The sequence below is a fragment of the Lissotriton helveticus genome, chromosome 9, assembly GCF_964261635.1.
Source record: "Lissotriton helveticus chromosome 9, aLisHel1.1, whole genome shotgun sequence".
In the NCBI taxonomy this organism is placed as follows: domain Eukaryota; kingdom Metazoa; phylum Chordata; class Amphibia; order Caudata; family Salamandridae; genus Lissotriton; species Lissotriton helveticus.
The window spans coordinates 1053137772-1053159842 of record NC_136070.1 but is presented as its reverse complement, the minus strand read 5'-3'; the positions used below and the strand labels follow the sequence as shown (position 1 = coordinate 1053159842).

Here is a 22071-nt window from a genome sequence, read left to right as displayed (position 1 = left end):
TTAGCATTGATGTGATCTCAGAATCAAATAAAGACTACTTATACAATGCCCTCCATCATGAACTACAGGTAAGTAATGGACCAGTAGTTGGCAAGGTCATCAGGGTCAAATGAATGTTTCTTTAGGAGTGGGAGGATCTGTTCCATCTTGAGAACATCTGAGAAGATGCCTTGAGTGAGAGAGTCATTGACATTGGTATGCCGGGGTAAAAGACAACTCCCAAAAAGAGCTTTGATGAATTAAATGATGAGACGCCATATTCATAAGAAGTGTCTGTGAGGTAGTTGAATATGCCAGCAATATCTTGAAGGCATTTTGAAGCCTGACCAGTGCGGGATCCTATAGAAAGGAGTGGGTGTAAAGGATGAAGCAGGCTTGGGGTTGTCAATGTGCTGCCAGGTTTTCTATATTATTTCACTGAAGGAAAGGTTGATAGCATTGCACTTTTCTGTTGAGTGATAAACTGCAGGGGTTGATGCAGTGCTTGATTTTCTTGAATAGTCTTCTGCTTCTGTTGGTGGTGTTATTGATTGTGTTGGTATATTACTCTGCTTTGGCTGATGTGATGAGCTCTTTGCCTATCATGTGATTGGACTTCAGGATCACTAGGTTCTTGGTTGTTCTTTTTTTCTTCCATTTTGTCCTGTCTGTGGATGGATTGGTTATTCCTAGAAAGGTCTTTAGAGAACGAGGTACTGAAGGCTTTGGCTTGCACTTGCATGTTTTATTTCAGGTGTGGATGTTCACATAGCTTTCCTAAAAAAGTGTTGAAGTTATTGTGAAAGGTGTTGACATAAGACATGGAGTTGGTAGGGTGACAGATGAGCTCAAGCATTAGATTGTTAATCAAGAAGTCTTTAAAATATCTGAAGGTTTTGGTCTTCTTTTTGTGCTGGCCTTAGTTTGTTGGGAGGATGCTGAGTTTCGGGTTAGAGTTGGGAAAGTCATTGGTCCAGTATGAGGGTATTGGTGTTTTGCGTTGGATTGTTGGCTATGTTCAGAAGACAAGTTCAAGGATGTGGCCTTTCTAGTGCAATGGATGTGTGACATGAGGGACCAGATTGAGTCTATTGATGAAGGTGAAAGTGTGTCTTTGGTTTATTTTTAAGCTTGTGTTGTCTGGGAGGTTGAACTTTCCCAAGAGAGTGACATGGGCATGTTGGATGAACAAGGTGGTGAGGAGATCTGAAAAGTCATTAAAATTTCCTTTTTCTGTGTGGGAGGTCTGTAGATGAGATGGAAGGTGGCAGTCGGAATTGCAAAAGGTGGGAAATGACACATCAGCAGCTCCATAAAGATGAGTGCTACTTGCTTGCCTAGGGTGCAGGACCTGGAAAACCTATGGATGACAGCGAAGTCTCCTCCATTTTTATGTGCGGGGTCAACATGATGGATGCTGCAGCTTGTGGGAAGAAGGACGCCCAGGATATGCGATGAGATAGGCATGAGCCATGGTTCTATGATGAAGAGAGCATCAAGCTTGTGTTAGGTGATGGGTGTCTGCAATGGCGGGTGCATGGATTACTGCAGTGCAAGCGTTAATGAGCATGAATTGGAACATGTGTTCTGTTGTTTGAGGATATGTGGTAGTTAGTGGGATGTGTTCTAGTTGAGGTATATATGTTGTGTGAGTGCTCTGTGAGTGTCTGGGTCATCTACTACAGGGTGTGATTGTGGGTTTTGGCAGTAAGGGGGGCTGGGTGATTTATCTCCATTGTAAGTTTCAGTGGAGTAGGAGTTTTGGTGCAAGGCCCTTCTTGCCCTAGAAGCCCCAAACAGGCAATCCCCTTACCAAGTCCACTAGTTTATGTATTTGTTGGGACAATGGGTCAACCTGAAGAGTTAGTTTCAATAGTGACAAGGCAGGAAGGGATGTCAGTTCATGTGCAGATGGATGATGGGAAATCCAGTGACGCCACTTCATGAGAAGATTGAGGTTGGCAAATGCAGTGATGTCACTTCCTGTGAGGATTGTTGAGGGGAAATGCAGTGGTGCCGCTTCCTGTGAAGCTCGATGATGGGAAATAAAACCCTTTTGCTTGGCTTCTCCTTTTAAAGACAGACTGGGCAGAAAATGTGTGATATCACTTACTGTTCAGATGCAAAATCCAAAGATGTAAGTTCCTGTACAAATGGAGCATGGGAAATGCAGTGGGGTCACTTTCTGTGCAGATTGATGATGGAAAATGAACTCCTCTTGATTGGCTTCTTCTTCAGATATGGTTTTGGTAAATCTCAGCTCAATCTGAGATTAAAGTAATGATACCTGACTGGGCATCAACCTTGTGGCATAGTCATATTGGCCCACTCCTGATTCCAGTTTAAACAGTTACAAATTTGGGGTCTTAATTTAAAAGGAATCACCTTTTGTCTGCAAATTCATAAATTCTGGCCAACAGGTTTCACTCATTTGAAATCTTGGAAAAAGATCCTGCCGCTCATACCCCCTCGACACCAGGCTGGTGTGGTCTGCTAGAGCATTGTACCATCAAATCCCCATATTTACAGACCTTGGTGGTGTGACTTGAATGTGAGTTTATGGAAATTTGGCCATGTGTCTCAATCAGTGCAATCTTCCCCAGGGGCCAGTAGAACATAAAACTCAATTACAAGTTATCTGTTTGATGCATAGAGCCCTTCATACTACTATTGCTGCCTTTCTATCATGTAAAGTGACTCCCTACAGTTGGAGTGCTAAGGTCCAGCACCCCTTGATCCTGGATGTCCTTGGTTTAAATGTGCAAGAATCAGAGGTAGGGCCTTGTGAGTTCTGGTTCTCAAGCTCTATGACAGCTTCACACTAGGTTTAGGCAACTAACCAAATGTCTTTAAATGCTTTTGTAAATCTAATCTGTTAAGATGAGCTGCCAGGTTTTTCTGCTTCTTATATTGTTCCTAGCATCAAGATACTTCCGTGAATGCACATGTAAGAAAAGATAATCATAATAGTCACAATCATAATCATAATATGAAATGCAAGAAAAGCAGTGAAACATTACCCACATTAGTCACTGCTAGCAGATGACAAGCATGTCACGTCACCATTTGCATGCCATGATTTGGGCTAAACTCAGTTTGATGAGTATCTAATAACTGATCTATGAAATCTTGAAGCAGGATACCACTGTTTTCTACAAGATTTTGGCTATTTCTACAAGATTTTCGGTATCCCAGCATTAGTGAAATAACTATCAGGATCAAGAGAGGGATTTTATTTTTCAGTAGCGAGGTTAATGCCAATTTCTTTTAGTGATCTTTGATACTCAGGGTGTAATATCTGAGGCCATTGTTTTAGCAGCAAGACTTGGTGGTATATTTGTGATAGGTGATCATCTTTCTTATGAAGGGTGTGTTTCTCCCAGCATCCATACCTTTAAAATGAAAAAGGAGTGGGTTGAGATTTTGAATTCATTGAAATAGACCTGCATAATTCCTCATCCAGTCCCTTGGCAAGAGATGATAAAGTAACTTCTGTTTGGTCAGTTGTGGATGGCTACCGTTATTTAAATAAGGAATGTGTTAAAAGCTTCCTTTTTCATCCATGATGGATTAGGGCCCGGAGGTGAGAAATCTGGTCTTACAAATGAAAACAACAAATAAAATGAGTTCTTTGGTGATACTGAGTGGTCTCTCAAATCTCCTATCAAGTTTCTCCTCAAAATTGACATATTCATAATAACAATGCTAATATATATTTTTACTTCAGCTTCGTTAGACTTGGCATCTTCAATTATGTTGGGCAGATGCCTCCACGTGATGTTGCTTATGGACAATGATTACCTGCTGGCATGGACACACACTGAATACATAAAGTTGATGTATATACAAAACTGAGGGTATGGCAACTGGAAAACACATGGTTATAATGTATGAAAGATACATTATACATTATGACACAGTATCCCACGAAATACTACTGGACCGTCTAGGGCAGTCGGGAATCGGAGGTACAGTGCTGACTTGGATTAGATCTTTCCTCACAGGTCGGACTCAGAAGGTCTTTCTCCGACCCTTTGTATCAGAGGGTAAACCTCTTTTTTGCGGAGGGCCTCAGGGCTCTGCTCTGAGCCCTCTATTTTTTAATGTCTATCTGGGCCCGTTGGCTAAAGTGGTGGAATCTTGGGGGGTCAGAGTGATCTCCTACGCTGATGATACTCAGCTTGTGTTCTCATTTAGAGATCACTCTGACACCAATTTCACCAATTTTTGCCACTGCCTCAGTAATATCTGTTCCTGGATGGCCTCTAACCACCTTATACTGAATACCGACAAGACTGAGGTTTTATTTTTTAATCAGAAAACTGCGCTGCCCGCTATTCAGTGGTGGCCAACTGTACTGAATCCCCCTCCGGTCCCAGTCCAGACAGCTCGAAACTTGGGCTTTCAATTTGATAATGCTCTGTCCTGCAAATCTCAAATCAACAAGGTTACATCAGCTTGCTTTGGCAAACTACGCATGATCAGGAAGATCTTCCCTTACCTCCCTTTGGATTCCCGCAAGACCATTGTTCATGCCCTGATCACGTCGCATTTAGATTATGCCAATAGTCTCTATGCGGGCGCTCCCCTTTACCAAATTGAACGTTTACAAATAGTACAAAATGCAGCTGCGAGACTGATTGGCAACATTCCTTTCCGCCACTCGGTTGCTATATACCGGAAAAAACTGCACTAGCTTCCCATTGCCCGCCGCATCCAGTTCAAAGCTTTGATCCTGGCCTTCCGTGCTCTTAACGGGTTAGGCCCTGGATATTTGAGAAAGAGACTTATATTGTCCCACTCTGTTAGATCTCTGAGATCGAACAGCCTACGCCTCCTGGTGGTACCCAGAATTCGTCATGTAAGGAGTGGGGGCAGAGCGTTCAGCGTAGTTACAGCTAAACTTTGGAACAGCCTCCCACTGAATCTTAGGTTCATTGATTCGGAGCTTATGTTCCGAAGCAAACTAAAAACTTGGTTGTTTACCATCTCATAAGAAGCTCATTTCTTTCTAGCTTGCAATCTGTAGCGCCGGGACACCCCCGACGGGGGTAGCTGTGCGCTTTATAAGCTTCTTAAATAAATAAATAAAATAAATTGTGAGTCGTACATCTTGCTATGTTCAATTTGTGACTAATTACCAGGCCCTCCCCTTCCTGGCATTTATAATGTACAGTGTCAGTGTTGAGTAAACTCAATTGTAGTCAGAAATTACTAATTGGATGCTGACATCTGAAAGGTGGTGTAATTCATTTACACAGTGGAAGCGGTTCCTGAGGGAGAGCTTGTCCCCTGAGAAAGTCGTTGGTGAGCATGTGGAGGAATCATCCAGCTTTCTAGGAAATGGCATGTTTACATTCTTTCCCTTATCTTTTGATTAACGTTCCTGCCCAGTTAAATTGAATGAACTTCAATAAAAGAAAAGTCTGCAGTTTGTGAATGTGAATGGAGGGATTGCAGTCTGCTTTCCTTGGAGGCACACAACCCTGTATTTGAAGGCCTTTATTGTAGGATTCACAAGCAGAACTCTGCCTCCTTCATGGTAATGGGGCACGATTCTGCAAATCCTAAACAATGATCATCTTTACTCTCTGAAGGAACTGTACATCTTCTGCAAAAATATTCTCATGTCATATCAATAATTGTACAAAATCAGTGACAGTTTTATGACCTTTGAATGCTACAACAGGGCCTTAGGTAATTGTTGTGTCCACTTAAAGCCTGTTGCAGAAGAAGCGTTAACCATAAGGTTTAAAAATTATGACAACGAGGTGAGGTAGAAACTCCGTTTGATTTTAGCGGGCAGAGGCATGGGCAACGAAAAGGAATATTATTATCAAGTGGACATAGTCTATCCAACGTAAATTCATAAAAGTTACTTGCCTTGGTACAGCTAATAGAATGTCAATGTACCAGGCAATGATCACTTCAAAGGATGCTTTAGAAAATACAATTTAGACTGAACGAATATGGCACTCTTTGGATGCCATTCATGTCAGGACTGCTCCAGCTGGAAGGGCCATCTAAGATACAATCCCATCAAAAACCTAAACTTCTATCTGGAGTTGGCACTCTGTAGATTTTCCCCAGACAATCCGTGATGGAGATATGAGGAGAGTGAATGATGTCTTGTTGGCCCAAAGGCTGCATCAAGAGGAGATATGGGCTCTTGGCTGCTACCTGGATATGGTTTAATTTAACCTGAACCCTGACTTCGAGAATTGTTTCTTCATAAAATCCACGCCCCCCACCGGTAGGTGTTAGTTTCGTTCCATCTGGACCTGCTTTCAGCTACTGACAAGGTGGGATTATTTGATGGGATAACCCAAAGTGAAGGTTTGTGTTTTTTAGGCTGACTAAGAACTGTTATGCAGTTTATTATATTCTGCGCCTTGATGGATGGTTTAGGGAATTAGGGATAATCCTAACATTTTGGAGATTATGATGGCAATGCAGTTTCCTTACAAAAGAAATGGATTGTTGTAGTGTTTGCATTTTCCCAGTTTACAAATAGAGCATGGAACCACTTGAGAGGCATTAGTTGTGAAGCTAAATTATGCATTTAGTTGTATAGTGTTCTGTATTTTGTACGTTGAAAAACAATTTATTTGCAACTACCATTTCAGATGTCTAATGGTGGTTTAGCTCAGGTATGTTTGATCTATCGTTCTATACCTGTGTTATGTGTTGTTTTCCGGAGTGCTTTCTAAATTGTATACAATACAATTACGCTGGCGGTTTTGCTCTTGTTGTTGACTCTGGACTAACTGCAGTGACCTCAGGGGCAAATTTAGAAGTGTCTGCTCACGTCCGTAGCGGAGACGGTCCCGACGGCAGGATTGAGTGCTGGCACGCACACCCAGCATCACAGAGGCCATTCTTAGAAATGTTGTGGTCCCAAAACGCCGCAAAGTTGTGGAGACACTCTGGGAATGGTATTTAGTCTTCCCTGGCAGGACAAGATCAGCAGGCAGTAGGGCAACTTAGCAAGTTGGGGCAGCAGTGCCTGGAAGCAGTCAGCCTCAGCAAAGTGGCAATGCTCCTAGCACAGCAGTCTTTAAACCAGCAGAGAATATTCCGGGACCAGTAGTGTAACAAGGATGTGTGGCCAGGACCCTCCCTTTTATACTCTGGTGCCTAGCCAATTGAAGGGTGCAGAATCTTCTGGAAGGGTCTCGGGAGTTCTAGGGTATTCCCTGTCTTCCCTGACCTGGCTGTCTACAGTGTCAAAGGCAGGGTTGTTATGTCTATTGTGGGGCAGACGGGCCCAGCCTATTCAAATGGAAAAGTGTGAATCACCACTCCCTCCTTGCAGCCCAGGGAAGCCATCAGCAAACAGATGGGAGGGGGGAGTCTGCAATGCACAGACTAAGTGCAGGAAAATGTCCACTTTCCAAAAGTGGGATTTCTAAGACAGTAGTGCCCAAACCCAATACCCCACTAGAGAGGGTTCCCCGCTACCATTTGGGAATCATCCTTTATGACGCAACATTTACCACGTAGTGCCTTTACAACGCAGGTTTTTCAACGCAAGTCATTACAATGACTTTCGATGGAGGGCGCTCTAGGATAGGTAATAGTTTAATTTACTATTCAACACCTTCCCTACTATCCACGGGGACTGGAGTTGGAATATTAAATTAAACTATTCACTATCCATCACCCCCCAACGCAAGTCGTTGTAACGACTTGCGTTGAAAAACCTGCGTTGTAAAAGCATGCGTGGTAAAAGCATGCGTTGTAACAACGTACATCCCTACCATTCTAACCATACCAAACATGACATACTTATTATGTCCCATTCAGAACTTATCCCATAAGGAGTGCTCCCAATGTTAGCCTATTGAGGGGTAGGCCTCACTGCAGTAGCAGGGGCCTGTGGCAGGTATGTCAATGTCACTATGTTTTTAGGGGAGAGTTTCTGCACCTTAGCACAGTTTAGCAGTGGTAAGGCGTCCAGAGTCCTAAGTCCAACAAAAACATACGGTCAAAGTGGGAGGCAAAAAGGCCAAAAATGTAGGGGGAGACCACCCTAAGGCTGACAGGTCCAACAAATAGTGTGTGTATATTTAGTCTTCAAATAAACTACATGTATAAATGGAGACTCATTACTGGTGTGTATCACTTTTCTGCCCATAAAAGTGACGGTGCCTTCTTTTCTTTTTTCTGATCCTTCTAGATAATAAATTAAACCAACAATTCAAAGAGCTTAGAGTATCATTTCTCCTATAACCTACTATAAATAATGTGTCATTTCTAGATGAAGACGGAATGCCACATTTTCATGCCGAAGAAGTTGCTTTATCTAGGAGTGACTAAATGAGACACTGAAGCAGTTACAAAACAGGGAGGGAGGGTGAGCCTCCTGTGGTTGCTGAAAGAGCTGCAGCAAAACCAAAAATGCTAATCCACCTGTGGGTGCTGAGACAGCTGCCAGAACACCAGAAATGTTAACCGTTTCGTGGGTGCAGAACCTGCACCCCAAACACCAACAATGCTAAACCTCCTTTCAGAACTGAAAAAACAGCAGCAACGCTAACAATATTAACCCTTGCGTCTGCACTGAAAAACTGTCTAAACACCACCTATGCACAGCCGCGGCCGGTAGTGGGAGTACCGTCAGGGCTGTGACGTGGGGAGGGGGAAGGGCAGGGTGGGGGGTAGTAATGTAGGGTGGGGGGTAGGAATGTATGGAATATGGACCGTAACAGGTAAGTATACATAAAAATAAATGTAAAAAATTTCGTTGCGCACACTGCATCACATTTGGTGATGCAGTGCGCGCAACGAAATTCGTTTTATTTATTTTTATGTATACTTACCTGTTAAGGTCCATATTCCATACATTACTATCCCCCACCCTGCCCCTCTCCCTCCCCACGTCACCGCCCAGCCGGTACTCCCACTACCGGTCGCGGCTGCCTATGCAAACCCTTATTTGGGTGCAGAAACAGCTGCCCAAACACCAACACTGCTAACCCCCCTGCCGGTGCTGAGACAGCTGCCTCCAGTTGGTGTAGAACAAGCTGCCCAAACACCAACATTACTAATCCTTCTGTGGGTACGGAATGTGCTGCAGCAACACTAATAATATTATTCCTCCTGTCAGTGCTAAAACAGCTTTAATAACACTAACAATGCTAACCCTCCTCTGGGTGCTAAGACAGTGCCAACAATAGTAATTTGCCTGTAGTCGCTGAAACAACACCAACAATGCTAACCCTCCTGAAACAGCTCTAATAACACCAACACTACTAACCTTTCTCTGAGAGTGGAACCAGCTGCCCAAACACCAAAAATGCTAACACTCCTGTGGGTGCCAAGACAGTTACCCACATGTCAACAATGGTAACTCACCTGAAGGCACTGAAACAGCTCCAGCACCATCACAATGCTAACCCTCCTGTGGGTGCTGAGAGAGCTGCCTGAACACAATCAATGCTAACCTTTCTGTGGGTGTGGAACCAGCTGTTTGAACACCAACAATGCTAACCCTTCTGTGGGTGTGGAACCAGCTGTCCGAACACCAACAATGCTAACTCTTCTGTGGGTACTGAATGTGCTGCAACAACACTAACAATATTATCCCTCCTGTCAGTGCAAAAGCAGTTTGAATAGCACCAACAATGCTAACCCTCCTGTGGTTGCAAAGACAGTGCCAACAATGGTAACCCACCTGTAGTCGCTGAAACAGCTCCAGCAACATTAACAATGCTAACTCTCCTGTGTGTACTGAATGTGTAGTATTCTCATGTTATGTTGATATATACTATGTTATCTTGTTCTCAGCTGCTCAGCCACTGTGAATGTTCTGTGTGGAATGTTGGTGTGCGGGCCATGAGTGGAATGCTGGAGTGACTGGGTATGAGTAGTGACAGTTGGTGGATGGCTGAGCAGCTGGCGGGCTGCTCCTGGTGGGGCTGCTCTACAGACTTTAACTGGATCTAAGCTACATGGTTTATCTACTTGAATAAACCTACTTGGATTACATCCACCAGCGTGGACTACGTTCTACAGAATGTGCTGCAGCAACACTAACAATAATATCCCTACTGTCAGTGACGAAACCGCTTTAATAACACCAACACTAATAACCGTTCTGTGAGTGCGGAACCAGCTGCCCTAACACCAACAATGCTAGCCCTCTGTCGGTGCTAAGACACTGCCAATAATGGTAAGCCGCCTTTAGGCGCTGAAATTGCTCCAGCAACATAAAAAATGCTAACCCTCTTGTGGGTGATGAAACAGAGGTAGCCACACCATGAGTGCTAACTGTCCAGGGGATGCTGAAACAGCTGCCTGAACACCAACCATGCCAACCCTCCTGTGAGTTCTGAAACAGATTGGATCAGCGGATGCTGACACAACTGCACAAACAACAACAATGCTAACCCTCTTGTGGGTGCTGAAACAGCTTCAAGAAAACCAAAAATGCTACGCTAATAAGTGTTTCTTCGTGTTTGTAAGATAGAGGGGGATTTGAAGACCTCGGAGCCACTGGTGGAGGAGTGTTGGCTGTCTTCTTCTACACAGAGCCTCACGTTGACCCTCGTGCAGTTCCGGGTGCAAACTGAGCTTCATGTAAATACCAAAATCAAAGGTTATAATATATTCCGAAAATCCACAGAATGCCATTATGAATTCATAAACACATTTTCGGAACTCTTCAAGTCTAAAATTGCATAAATTGGACGAACGGGTTTGAGGGCGTTGAAATTAACTGCGCGTCACTAAATTGAAAAATATGGAACTGCGTTACTTTTGATTCTTTTCAAAAGCAATCTGTTGCTATAATAGGTGTAAATTACTTTATCATGAAATTAATGTTTTAGATGCCATTACGTTTTATTTTGTGATTTTATGTTAAAATTTACATTTAATAAAAACAACCGTGTTTAAAAGTAAAAAACCAAGTATTTTTGAGGAAACTAATGAAAACCCCAAAATCTGCGTGAGTAAAACTAATTTAATATAGCACAGCCATTATTTTTTCCGAGTGAGGTTTTTTATTGAATACAATAGGCACTGGTGGTGTGAACTGTAAAGAAGTAAATGATCACCTACCTCCTCCATTTTTGCCGCACAAATATGGAAATCGCCACACATTTCCTAAACCAATGGCGTATCCAACACATGACATGAGGAAGTCAAATCGTCCTTTCCAATTGTCTCTATCTGGATCTTCTACTCTTTTCTTCTGCACTTTCACTACCAGTGTCTTGGGTTTGTCATTCGTTATAGAGGCTTCACTGAGCTCAGTGGATATTTGTCCATCCGCAGCTTTTGTGCCATTGGTCGCCATGTCTCGGGGTTTGGAGTGAGGGTGCCTGGGAGCCAGACGAGAGATTTCAGCACCAGTCCACGTGGACAGCAGCTTCGCGGCTGTAAATTACTCAACTAGGGATATAAATTGGTGGTAAAATATAAATAAAACGTCACTGTTCCAGCGTGATGTCCTATGAGCAGCTCCAGTGATTTTCTGCATTTATCTGAAAAATATTAAGTAAGAAAATCAATTTAGTACAGTGCAATATAACAGCAGATGTAGTACTTATTTCAGTATTAAAGTATACCTTCCAAAGTAATGTCAACTAAAATAAACACCGCAAACTTGTTAATTTCAAAGTGCTGTGGACAGTGACACACGTATATGTGAAATGCATATTTCAATGGTTTTTGGTATATCAGGTGATATACGGTATAATTGTTTTAGGGCTTTGAAAACAAATGTGACATCACCGAGTTAGATGTGTTGCACCTGTCGCTGAGACTCTAATTCTAAATACCACCTGGCTTCTGATGTAGTAATATTTTGCTCTGGAACTACTGATATTGTAGGTTGTGGTGATTTACCACATTATTCCAGGCTGTCCCACAAGGATTGAGGAATTTCTTGAGAAATCGGTGTGTTTGCATGTAATTCCCATGTTCTTGGCGTTTTTTTAAGAAACCCATAGGGTGGTATTGCATATGCAGATTTGCCACACATCTCAGATTCCTGATTCGGCTTACAACTTCTCAGCAATTCTTAGAATTTCAGAATAGATGCCTGAGTGGATAACTTAAAGTTTTCCCGACAGGACGGGAAACAATAGGCAGTAATTAGACTACTTAAGACACAAATTGCTGGCAACACCTATTTTTTCAGAAGAATGAAAGATACAGGATAATGTATATGATAGATATGATTACTTTTGTTTGTTGTTTGTTTGGGCTTGTGTGTGTACATAGCCAGAAGTCAAAAGGTTTAATGCATTACAAGGACCTTAAATAAATAAATCACACAAGTATATAATATTATTATTACATATAGTAGATGGAATAAATACCTGTGACCGTCTTGTGCATAGTAAGCAGTGGTCAACCTTCATAGAACGTTAATACTAACTTTCTCCTTCCTCAAGGTGTTGAGAGGAAAACACCGACCTGTCTAATGACTCCAAATCACAATTTTTGCAGTTTCCATATTCGGTCAAATGAGGGGGACTATATTCATGATCACCTGCATATGTGACACTGAAGGACCAAATTAGGGTTCACTACTGCCTTAGTTCTGCAATATGACAATTTATGTAGAAATTTCTATGCCACTATTATGTGTCTCGCAGGCCCTTTTCCTCACATCATTTTTAATATCCCGCTACTTGTCTCTTTTTTCTCACTTTTCTTTCTTCTCCTATTAGCACTCTTACTTCACCCATGCCCTTCCTTTATCTCACCACCACTTTCACCTCCTACCCTGGTGTGATTTTTCATTTAAACTTTACTCCTTTCTGTATTCCTCACTGGCATGCTTTACTTTCTTTTCCTTATGTTTACCCATTCAGATATTCCACCTCTCGTAACGTTTCCTCCCGTCAGACTTCTTCCCAAATATTCGGCTAATTTCTCTACCCTTTTCAATATGTTCCTCACCAAATATGCTTTTCTCCCCTCACTTCCTAGCTATGAGTGTCTTTTCTGTGTCTCTGCCAGGCCCTCCTCCATTGCCTGCACCAGTACTTAAATTATAGTCGTATAAGAGCTGAGGCCCAAAGTTGTATTCTAAAACCCACAGACAGTGTTATTGAATGTTTGGGTGCCAAATATGAAGGCTGTATAGTCTCGATTTCACACCTTCTGTCTCCTCAACCCACCAACAGATACAACCTACCGCTTTACCTCACTCTTGTAAGTTGTTGTTCACCCCTGCTTTCTCCATTTGCTGCTGTTTTTCCATGTTACTCTTCCCCATCTTTCTGCCTTTAGCGCATCTCTATCTTACTCTGTATCAAAGTTTTCGTGGGAAATTAAGTGCCAGTCCCCAAAAATTAGTTCCAAACTAAGGTATCCTATCATCATTACGACCTATTTCCTTGGGATTAGCATGGGTGAATTGGTGGCCTAAATAGGGAATATGATGTGAATGTGAGAGCAGGAGACTTGGACAAGATAGAAAGGACAAACAACCCAACCTTAATTCAGGGCCTCAATATAGGGTTAGTCCTGGTGAAAGCCCAGGACCTTTTGACAGGCCTTTCAAAGGGCTGAAACGTGTTGATGAGAAGTTAGGATAGAAGGGTAGTAACCCCTCCTAAAGAACACCCATATATATGTATCTAATTTTTGTATCTATACGAATGGCACTCAATAATAGAGGAACACTGGGGTGTCCTTTAGACATTTTTTATCTTTTAAACCCCTTGAGGAACAATATTTAAAGAGTTTCTTGGAATATGGTTGAGCCCGCCCTCGTTTATAAGGACCAGGGTGAGACCCAATGAGGAAACATGACACCACTAGGGATTTGTGAGGGTCCTTAAATAACTCTTTTAGATTGTTCTTTTCTATGGAGAATCAGGTTGAAATGGATTCTTAACATTGGTAAGATACCTTAGTTTGAAATAAATCAGGTAAGGACGCTGTATTCTGCAATTCCCCTACATGTACAGATAATCTCTCTGCCCTCCCCACAGGGACGTGGGGTAATAAGGCAGAGACCACAAAAATGAGTGCCAGTGGGCCTAACTGCAACCACAGGCTCCAATTAAACACTGACCTGCACTCATGTGGATTCGCCTAGCAAACGTCTTCTCTATCATTTTCTTTGTAGTAAATGGAAATGTGACTGAGATTATTTACAATGTTATGCTTTTATTTATCCATTTATTTATTTGAGAGTTTTATAGAGAGCATGAATGACCCTCAGGTATCAGGCGCTTCACATAGTAGACAATCTATCAACCCTTACTGCTAAAACTCTCCTAAATATAATGCAATGATGGTGTAAAATTAATTTATTTTCCCCAACGTTTGTGGTCTGAGTCAACATGGTGTACACAGCATCCATAAATGTGCTCAAAGTTTCTAATATGTGATATTGGGCCTTATCCTATGCCAGGTGTGACATGATGCAAGGGAAAGCACTGCAAGGATATGTGCACTGCACACACAGCGTTTTGGGAAAGAGGAAGCCTCACTGGTGGGACTACATATCAACTCGAATTTTGTGCCTGGTTAATTTGCTGGAGCACAGTGTTTAACTTGTCCACATTCAGAACATTCTTTGCAAATGAGTTTGGCTTTAGGAGTTCTCAATGGGAAGGACTATTGCACATGGACCTGACTTTGGTGGAACATCGGATTTTGAAAGATTTGATTGCTCATATGTGATAATAGGTTTTGAAAAAGCAGACATAATTTGAAAAGTTCAGCCTTTGCCCGAGTCGATAGTACATGTCTCAATGTAGATCTAGACACTGACAAGGCAATACGAAGAGAAGCATTACATGTATCTATCGATATATATATATGATTGTCTTACGCCTGAGTGCTCGTGAGGAACGCCGCTTTTTCATGAATATATATATATATATATATCTATATATATATATATATTTATATATATATATATATATATATAGATATATATATATGTGACATGGTTCTTTTTAACACACACCATAAGCATTGACAAATTCAAAGGGTCTGGTCTTGGCAAGCTGAAACAATGGTAAAAAAAAATTGTGAAAGCGTATGCTGCAAAAATTTAAAAAAAGAAGAAAAATAATTATTATTTTAATAGACCAGAATGGGTTCTTCCTACCAGCTGGCATGCTTACAAAAGGTATAGAAAATCTTTTTCAGAGTTTTATTAGCACAAGGAAAAGCTGCTATTGGCTTTAAATTACTGTAACGCGAGGCCATCATTTAAAAACACAAGGCTTACAAAACAGTGTAAAAAAAGACAGGAAGAAAACAACACTGACAAAGTAAAGTATTGATTCATCAGCCCAGGCACTGATGTGCACTTCCTTTTAGGTGGATGTGCATATCTGATTAGTAAGATGCTGTCGATGGCAATACAAGAGAGCGGATAGCTGAAATAGGCTAACAAATTCCCCTTACCCAATTTATTGCAACTTTATATAGGGCAAACCTTACCCAAATGTATTAGAGCGCTTTACAAAAGGACCAGTTGTATTACATAAGGACTACAGAGTACATGAGTTACATAAAAGATACAAACAGAAAAACTCTAAATTTACAAAAGAATGGTAGTAATTACAAAAGTCTACTACATATACTAGTAGTTTTGGTTGCATAGATACAAGTTGCAAGTTCATTCAAGGAAAAGTACAAACAAGTAAACTCTAAACTTACATAAGAATGGTAGTAAGTACAAAAGTCTACTACAAATGCTAGTGGTTAGAGTTGTATATATACAATGTGCAAAACCACTCAAGATTACATTTTAAGAAGCGATTAGGGTTGGACAATTATATATTACATATTACTGTTGGCCAGAGCAATATGTGAATGATGGTTGAACAAACCACTGAATGAGGTGAGTTGATCCAAACCCCCTCTGTTCAAGTATATATGCATGACTGTGTTTCATCTATGGATTAGTTGGAGTATTTTATGCTGTTGAAATGTCTAAAGCTGGTTTTAGGCCAGATCTAATTTGTGCTTGAATGTAGTGCAGTCATGGTGGGATGCACTTTAGTCAGTGCCAGACTGGCCGCATCAGACACGGGACATTTCTGGGGGGGCGGAGGTGCGGGGGCCACTTTTGTGCCCGTGGGGGGGGGGGACTTTTGTCACTGGGGGCCGGTTTTGCAGCAGTGCTGCAATACATGCCCCCTGTAACAAAAGCGGGAGCAGTGCTACTGGCTAGCACCCGCCCCCCCCACCCCCCCTCCCAGGGCCGGTCAAGCAGCAGTCTGTGAATGCGCTGAGCTACTGTATGAAACAAACAATTACAACTGGTGTCTCCTTTCTTCAACTGTAAGGGATATAATATTTATATTAAAATTAGGCTACACCAATAATTAGGCAAAAACTGCATCAGAATTAAAACATGAAAGGCATAACCTTTGAAGGCAAGGAGGAGGATTACTACGATTTTCCAGGCTTTACGAAAACAAAAACATTTTTCCTGGTTGATATGGTCAACAGAAAAATGTATTTTCATATGTTTTTAAACTATCACGATTTGTTCTTGCAAGTTGTACAGTTGCATCCATTTTATCACAGTCAAATGTCTTCACTCATTCAAAAAGAAGCAGAATCAAGTTTTGAAGATTGCAGGTCAGTACTGTATACCGGTGCCAATGAACAAGCTTACATACTGTTGTAATTTTTAATCTATACTCAAATTCTAAGCATAATTACTGGATCACAAAGGAAAAACTAATTTCGCGTTTATGGTCTTAACGTCCTCACCGTTTTTGTCCTTAAAAATATGATTGGTTTGTATTTTTGACTTTATTGCCATTCCTTCTTGACTGATGATTTCAAGGGGTTTGGAAGATGTATGCATTTTGCTGTGTCAGTCATTCTATTTATTCATTCAAACACATTTACTTGCACTGTTCATTTTGTCCATTCATCAATAATCATGCATGCATTTATTTACCAGAATCAATACCCATTCATTCTCAATTCCAGTTAATACATCAACTATCCACCAACACATTCAGTCATTTATCTCTTCACACCCATACAGTAATTAATCCATCCAGCATTTCAGCCACGAAGCCCATCATTGATATATCCACCCACCCAGCCAAATCGTAGCCCATCATCGATCTATCCACCCACCCAGCCACATCTCTCAGCCCATCATCGATCTACCCAACCACCCAGCCGCATCTCTCAGCCCAGCATCGATCTACCCACCCACCCAGCCACATCTCTCAACCCATCATCGATCTATCCAACCACCCAGCCATGTCTCTCACCCATCATCAATTTATCCAGGCACCCAACAGCATCTCTCAGCCCATTCACCTGCTCTGATGCTTTCATTCATCAACTATGCAGTCACCTTCACTCATTGAGTAATTTAATCCACATGACTACATTGATGCATGCAACCACACAACTCCACGAGCTCACCAATCTACCCACACCATGACTCTCTTGGAACATCCACCGGATCCATTAATTAAGGCACCCCGTACCTGTTTGGTCCCACTTTTATCCCTCTGCCTATTCATTTATACATCCAGCATGTTTATTCATATATTTATTCACGCATTTCCATCTACCCGTGTGGGACTATGTTCTGACTTTTTGTTCGTTTGCGTGTGTTTACCTGTGTGCCTGTGTATGTATGCGTGCATGTAGAATACTGTATGCATATTTTGGTGTATGTGCACAGATACCTGTATCTGCGTGTGTTCTTTACATGTCTGTATATGTGCCTGTATTCTCTGTGCTTCTGTATGAATAAACTATTAATAGGCATACATATTAGCAGTGCTATTGCTTGTTGATTTAATGACTATTTGAATACTCCCAGGATTAATCTTGCTCTTTGCCCTATCTTACCCAGAGAGATACGGTAGGCGGAAGCTATTCTCCTTATCTTTCACCTCAAGAGCAAGCTTAATGCCTGTTAGTTCTTATCACTGGGAAACAGAGTTCATATGAAATGGTTGTTGGCATTTGAGTATCACAGGTTTTAAGACATTAAATTGGCAGGGAAAATTCTACTTTCCATTTAAACTGTTCACATTTTAAAACCAGAAATGAGCTGAAATCAAAAGCTTTAGGATTAACTATGTAAAATCATATTTAAATAAATTCTGACTTGTAGAAAGCGATGAGCTCTGCCTTAATTTATTACATTTTAAAGTTCTTTGGATCTGGTTCATTAACAACCCCCAACCGCAAAGTGGGAGGAATTTGAGGTTCTTTATTTTTACAAATAGGGCTGTAGTGAAACACAGAAATCTGATAGTTTATCACTGGCAGAGCTGAAGAGACATGATATTTATACTTTGTTGTTTCCAGAAATGATAATCTTACCCTAATATGTTTGTTATGTGAGAATGAGCACATTTCTTGACATTCATATCTCAGTGAAATGAGCCCGTAACTTATTATTTGTTCATCATGTAAAATCATGATGAGCCTATTTCTTTAAAACTCATAGCCAGTGGTAATATGTCTACTACTTTCTAGTCTCTGGCAGGGGCGGCTCCTCCGCAATGGCGGGGGAGCGTCGTCTCACTGCCTGACTCAGAGCCAGCAAATGTAAATGAAAACGATGTCCTTGCATCGTTTTAATTTACATTTGCCGGCTCTTAGCCAGTGCTGTGGGAGGTGTGGGGCCGATGTATGGTAGGGGAGAGGAAGAGTGCAATGTGCACTCCACTCCCTAAGTGCGCATATGTGTTTTGGCTGGCCGTCTCAGGCCAACCAAAACACACATGCCCACTTAGGTGAGCAGCTGAGCAGGAGAAACTCCACAGACTCATTGGTCTAAGCAGGGCTTCTTTTCGGCCACCTCAGACCAATCCCAGCGCTGCTGGAATTGGACAGGGAGTCTGTTCCAGGGGCTGCTGGGACCAGCAGACAGGAAGAGGAGAGGCGGTGGGAGCAGACACGACGTTGGAGCGGGCGGCAGCAAAAGGTAAGTCTTATCATTTTTCATATTCAAACCCCCTTACCCCCCACTGCGCGACCCCACACGCCCAACATCCTTTGTTTTTATGGCAGCCGCCGCTGGTCCCTGGATAGGCTTACATTAAAGTCACAGCATCAAACTACTGCAACTGTAGATCAATTTATGGACACCGTGGATCCTAGTTACAAAAAATTGAAAAATACGGCTGGAGTTAGGCCTCCACTTAGCCGTACGTTTCCATTTTTTCCAGTTCACAATCATTCCCAGAAGTATGCCTGCAGAGCTGCACCAGGCACAGGTTACCAGGAATACTTCTTGGAACATCATGTGGATTTTAAAAAAAAAATGTAATTCCCCATGTGCAGAGTTCCCCCAAGGAGAGAACTCCACATAGTTGAAGTGGAACCTCCTGTACCTTTTTTCCCCCTGAGGATAACATTTTTCAGGTGGCGAAAGCCCTTTCCCTAAACTCAACTGAATCAGTGGGTTGATAATTTGCTTTTCCCATCCTTGAAGGGAGGTTCTCCATCCCTTGGCTGGAGTAAATCTTTAGCTAATTCCAGAGTGAAAAGGGGGCAGGAAAGAGTCTAGGAATGCCCTCAAACATACGTATTAGTGGGTATTCTCAAAATTACACAGCGAACCCCACCTTGGACCATCAATCTCCCGTCAGACGATAGGGATGTACAACTGCAGATATACTGGTCCTGTGGCAGAGAAATTCTCACTCATAAAGATGGGGGGGGTTGGCCAATATGGCGGCCGGGATAGACACTCAATAAGGAGGTACACACGGCTCCCCCACATGACTTTATCCTGAAGAGCAGCAACCCCCTCATGAATGTTGTGTGGGTAGTCCTGAAGGTCTCCACAACAGCTGGGACCGGGCTGTGGCAGCGAGCGTTGGAGACAGAGACACATTCCTGAAGGTGCAGCTGTATCTTCTGCTGGACCACAGCTGGTGCTTCACATTCTCTCATGATCTGGCGGACGGACCGCTTTGGTTCCCCGCACCTTGGAAGTGCTGTCCAGCATGGATGGTCTCAGGGGCCCTCCTCCTCCTACACCAAACCCACACAGTTAGTCCTGTGCCATCAGGTAAAAGTTGATATCGGGCCTCGAGTGCCAGCCTGAATTTCCCTTCATCGGAGAGGATGGGGGTCCCTCCTACCTGAGGGAGATGCAATTGCTGTAGAGGGCAAATGCGTAATTCACCTGGCATCACGTACAGACGACTGGGCCCCTGGATACTCCTCAACGGCCTGCTGCCACTGCCCTATTGGGGGTGTGTTTGAGAACTGCCTGGAGCACCTTTATGTGGTTTGCATGGGAGTTCCTTGATTGCCCAAATCCCCTGGGTGTGACCTCAAGTGTCCCCCACTTGCTTGGAAACCACACTAGCCTGCTTTGTACTGTTAACCGATGCCTACCTCCCCATCATGGTTAAGTAGTGCTGTTTGAGAGTGGACCCCGGCGGCATGTCCCCATCAGCTGCCATGACAATAGGAATTGACCTTGGTAGACCTTTTAGTTTTGCTTTGGTATAAAGTTTGTCACTGGTCTGGGGTTTGTCCTTGCTGTGACCTGGGGAGGGAAGGTGGGGCATGTGTTTCTACGTTTTATTCTTTCTGTTTATTTGTCTGTGGATGACCAGTGGTGTGTTGCTAGAAGTGGGTGGGGCAGGGGAGTGTGTGTGACCAGGGGGGTTTGAGGAGCATATAGAGGCAGGCCTACAGACATCATATACATGACTTCACACACTGCTGATTCCCCACCCTCCTATAATTTTCAAACCTGGAATTTTTTGGAGACGGTGAGGCCCAAACGTCACCTTCAGGTGTACTCCTATCTGAAGTGCAGGCACATTCACATAGCCTTCCTACAGGAACTCATATCGACCACTCTCCCTCCTCAATCTGGACTGTAATATCCTTGGAAAGGTCACAGTGAATCGACTATTGCCATACGTTGCTACATTGGCCCACCACGACCAGAAGGGATTTATCTTGGAAGGAAAACAGCCCTCTCTTCTGCTTGTTTTGTCTCATATACCCACCTGAGTCACCACCTTGTGTAGCGCTCTAGCTAGATATTGAAAAAGCCTTCAACACGCTGGGCTACCTCATCTGTGGGGCATGCTGCAACATATGGTTTTAGGTCTGGAGATATTGAGGTTGATTGATCTCTTGTATATGGAGCCAGTAGCTAGGGTGTGCACCAGCACTGAAATCTCAGCTTCGGTTTGGGTGCACAGAGGGCACCAGAAAGGGGTACCCACTCTCCCTGATTATACTTGCTCTGACAATGGAGCTCTGGTGGTGATGCCCACAGTGGGGCATATCGAACGGTGCCTCCGTTAAGGAGATCTCGCTTTGTGCAGATGATGCTAAAATATATCTTTGGGACTTGCAAAGGGACTTGTCACAGGTGATGGATGACTTTGGAAGGGCTCTGGCTTCTGGTTACATTGGATCAAGTCCAGCCTCTTCCCCTTGTGTAGACTCTCTGAGTTGGAGCCATAGGGGCCCTGTGACTTGGGGCTAACCTGGCACTAACTAACTCAGGATGAATGTCTATCATGTAAAGTGGGATCTGATTGAAGGTAAACTGGGAATGGCCTTGTTGAGTGTGCGTCGCTCTCTGACGTTCTGGAACCTGTTACCTCACTCCCGATGGGTAGAGTCTCAATTGTGAAAATGCTGATACTTCCCCGGCTGCTTTATCATCTTTCTGCCCTGCCTGTTCTCGTAGCACTGAACTAGGAGGACACTGAACTAGCTCTTCTCTGACTTGATTTGGGACAATAGGAGTAAAGAGTGGCTTTGCACAAGTTGTTTACCCCTCTAGAGAAGGGGGGCTGTGAGCATCTCACTATGAGCTGTATTTTGCTGTTGCGCAATTACAGTGGTTCATGCGGTGGCTGCTGATGGCTGCTAAGCTCGAGCATTCCTTTATCGTCTAGAACATACTTGGCCACCGTGTCCTAAACTAGCTTATGGACCCCCAGTGGGACGCCTGAGGGTGGGATCTTTTGCTAAAGTCTATAAGGTTTGTTTGGACAAGTATGTGATCCTGTGGCCAGGTTCCACACCATACACACCCACTCTGCCATTGTGGGCACTCTCTGTGCTCTGTGAGGTCACAGACCATCACAACACTGGCCCTTGGATAGTACAGGTATCCTAACAGTGGGT

At 42.9% G+C, this 22071-nt stretch overlaps 1 protein-coding gene across 1 annotated transcript in view; it reads right to left on the bottom strand.

The window, feature by feature from the left end:
* Positions 1-22071, bottom strand: part of SLC6A1 (solute carrier family 6 member 1) — a 598500-nt gene that overhangs the window by 452660 nt on the left and 123769 nt on the right. The window contains exon 2 of the mRNA XM_078661404.1: positions 11044-11468. Within this exon, the coding sequence (XP_078517530.1) occupies positions 11044-11281 (238 nt within the window). The 5' untranslated portion in view covers positions 11282-11468. The remainder of the gene's footprint in view (positions 1-11043; positions 11469-22071) is intronic.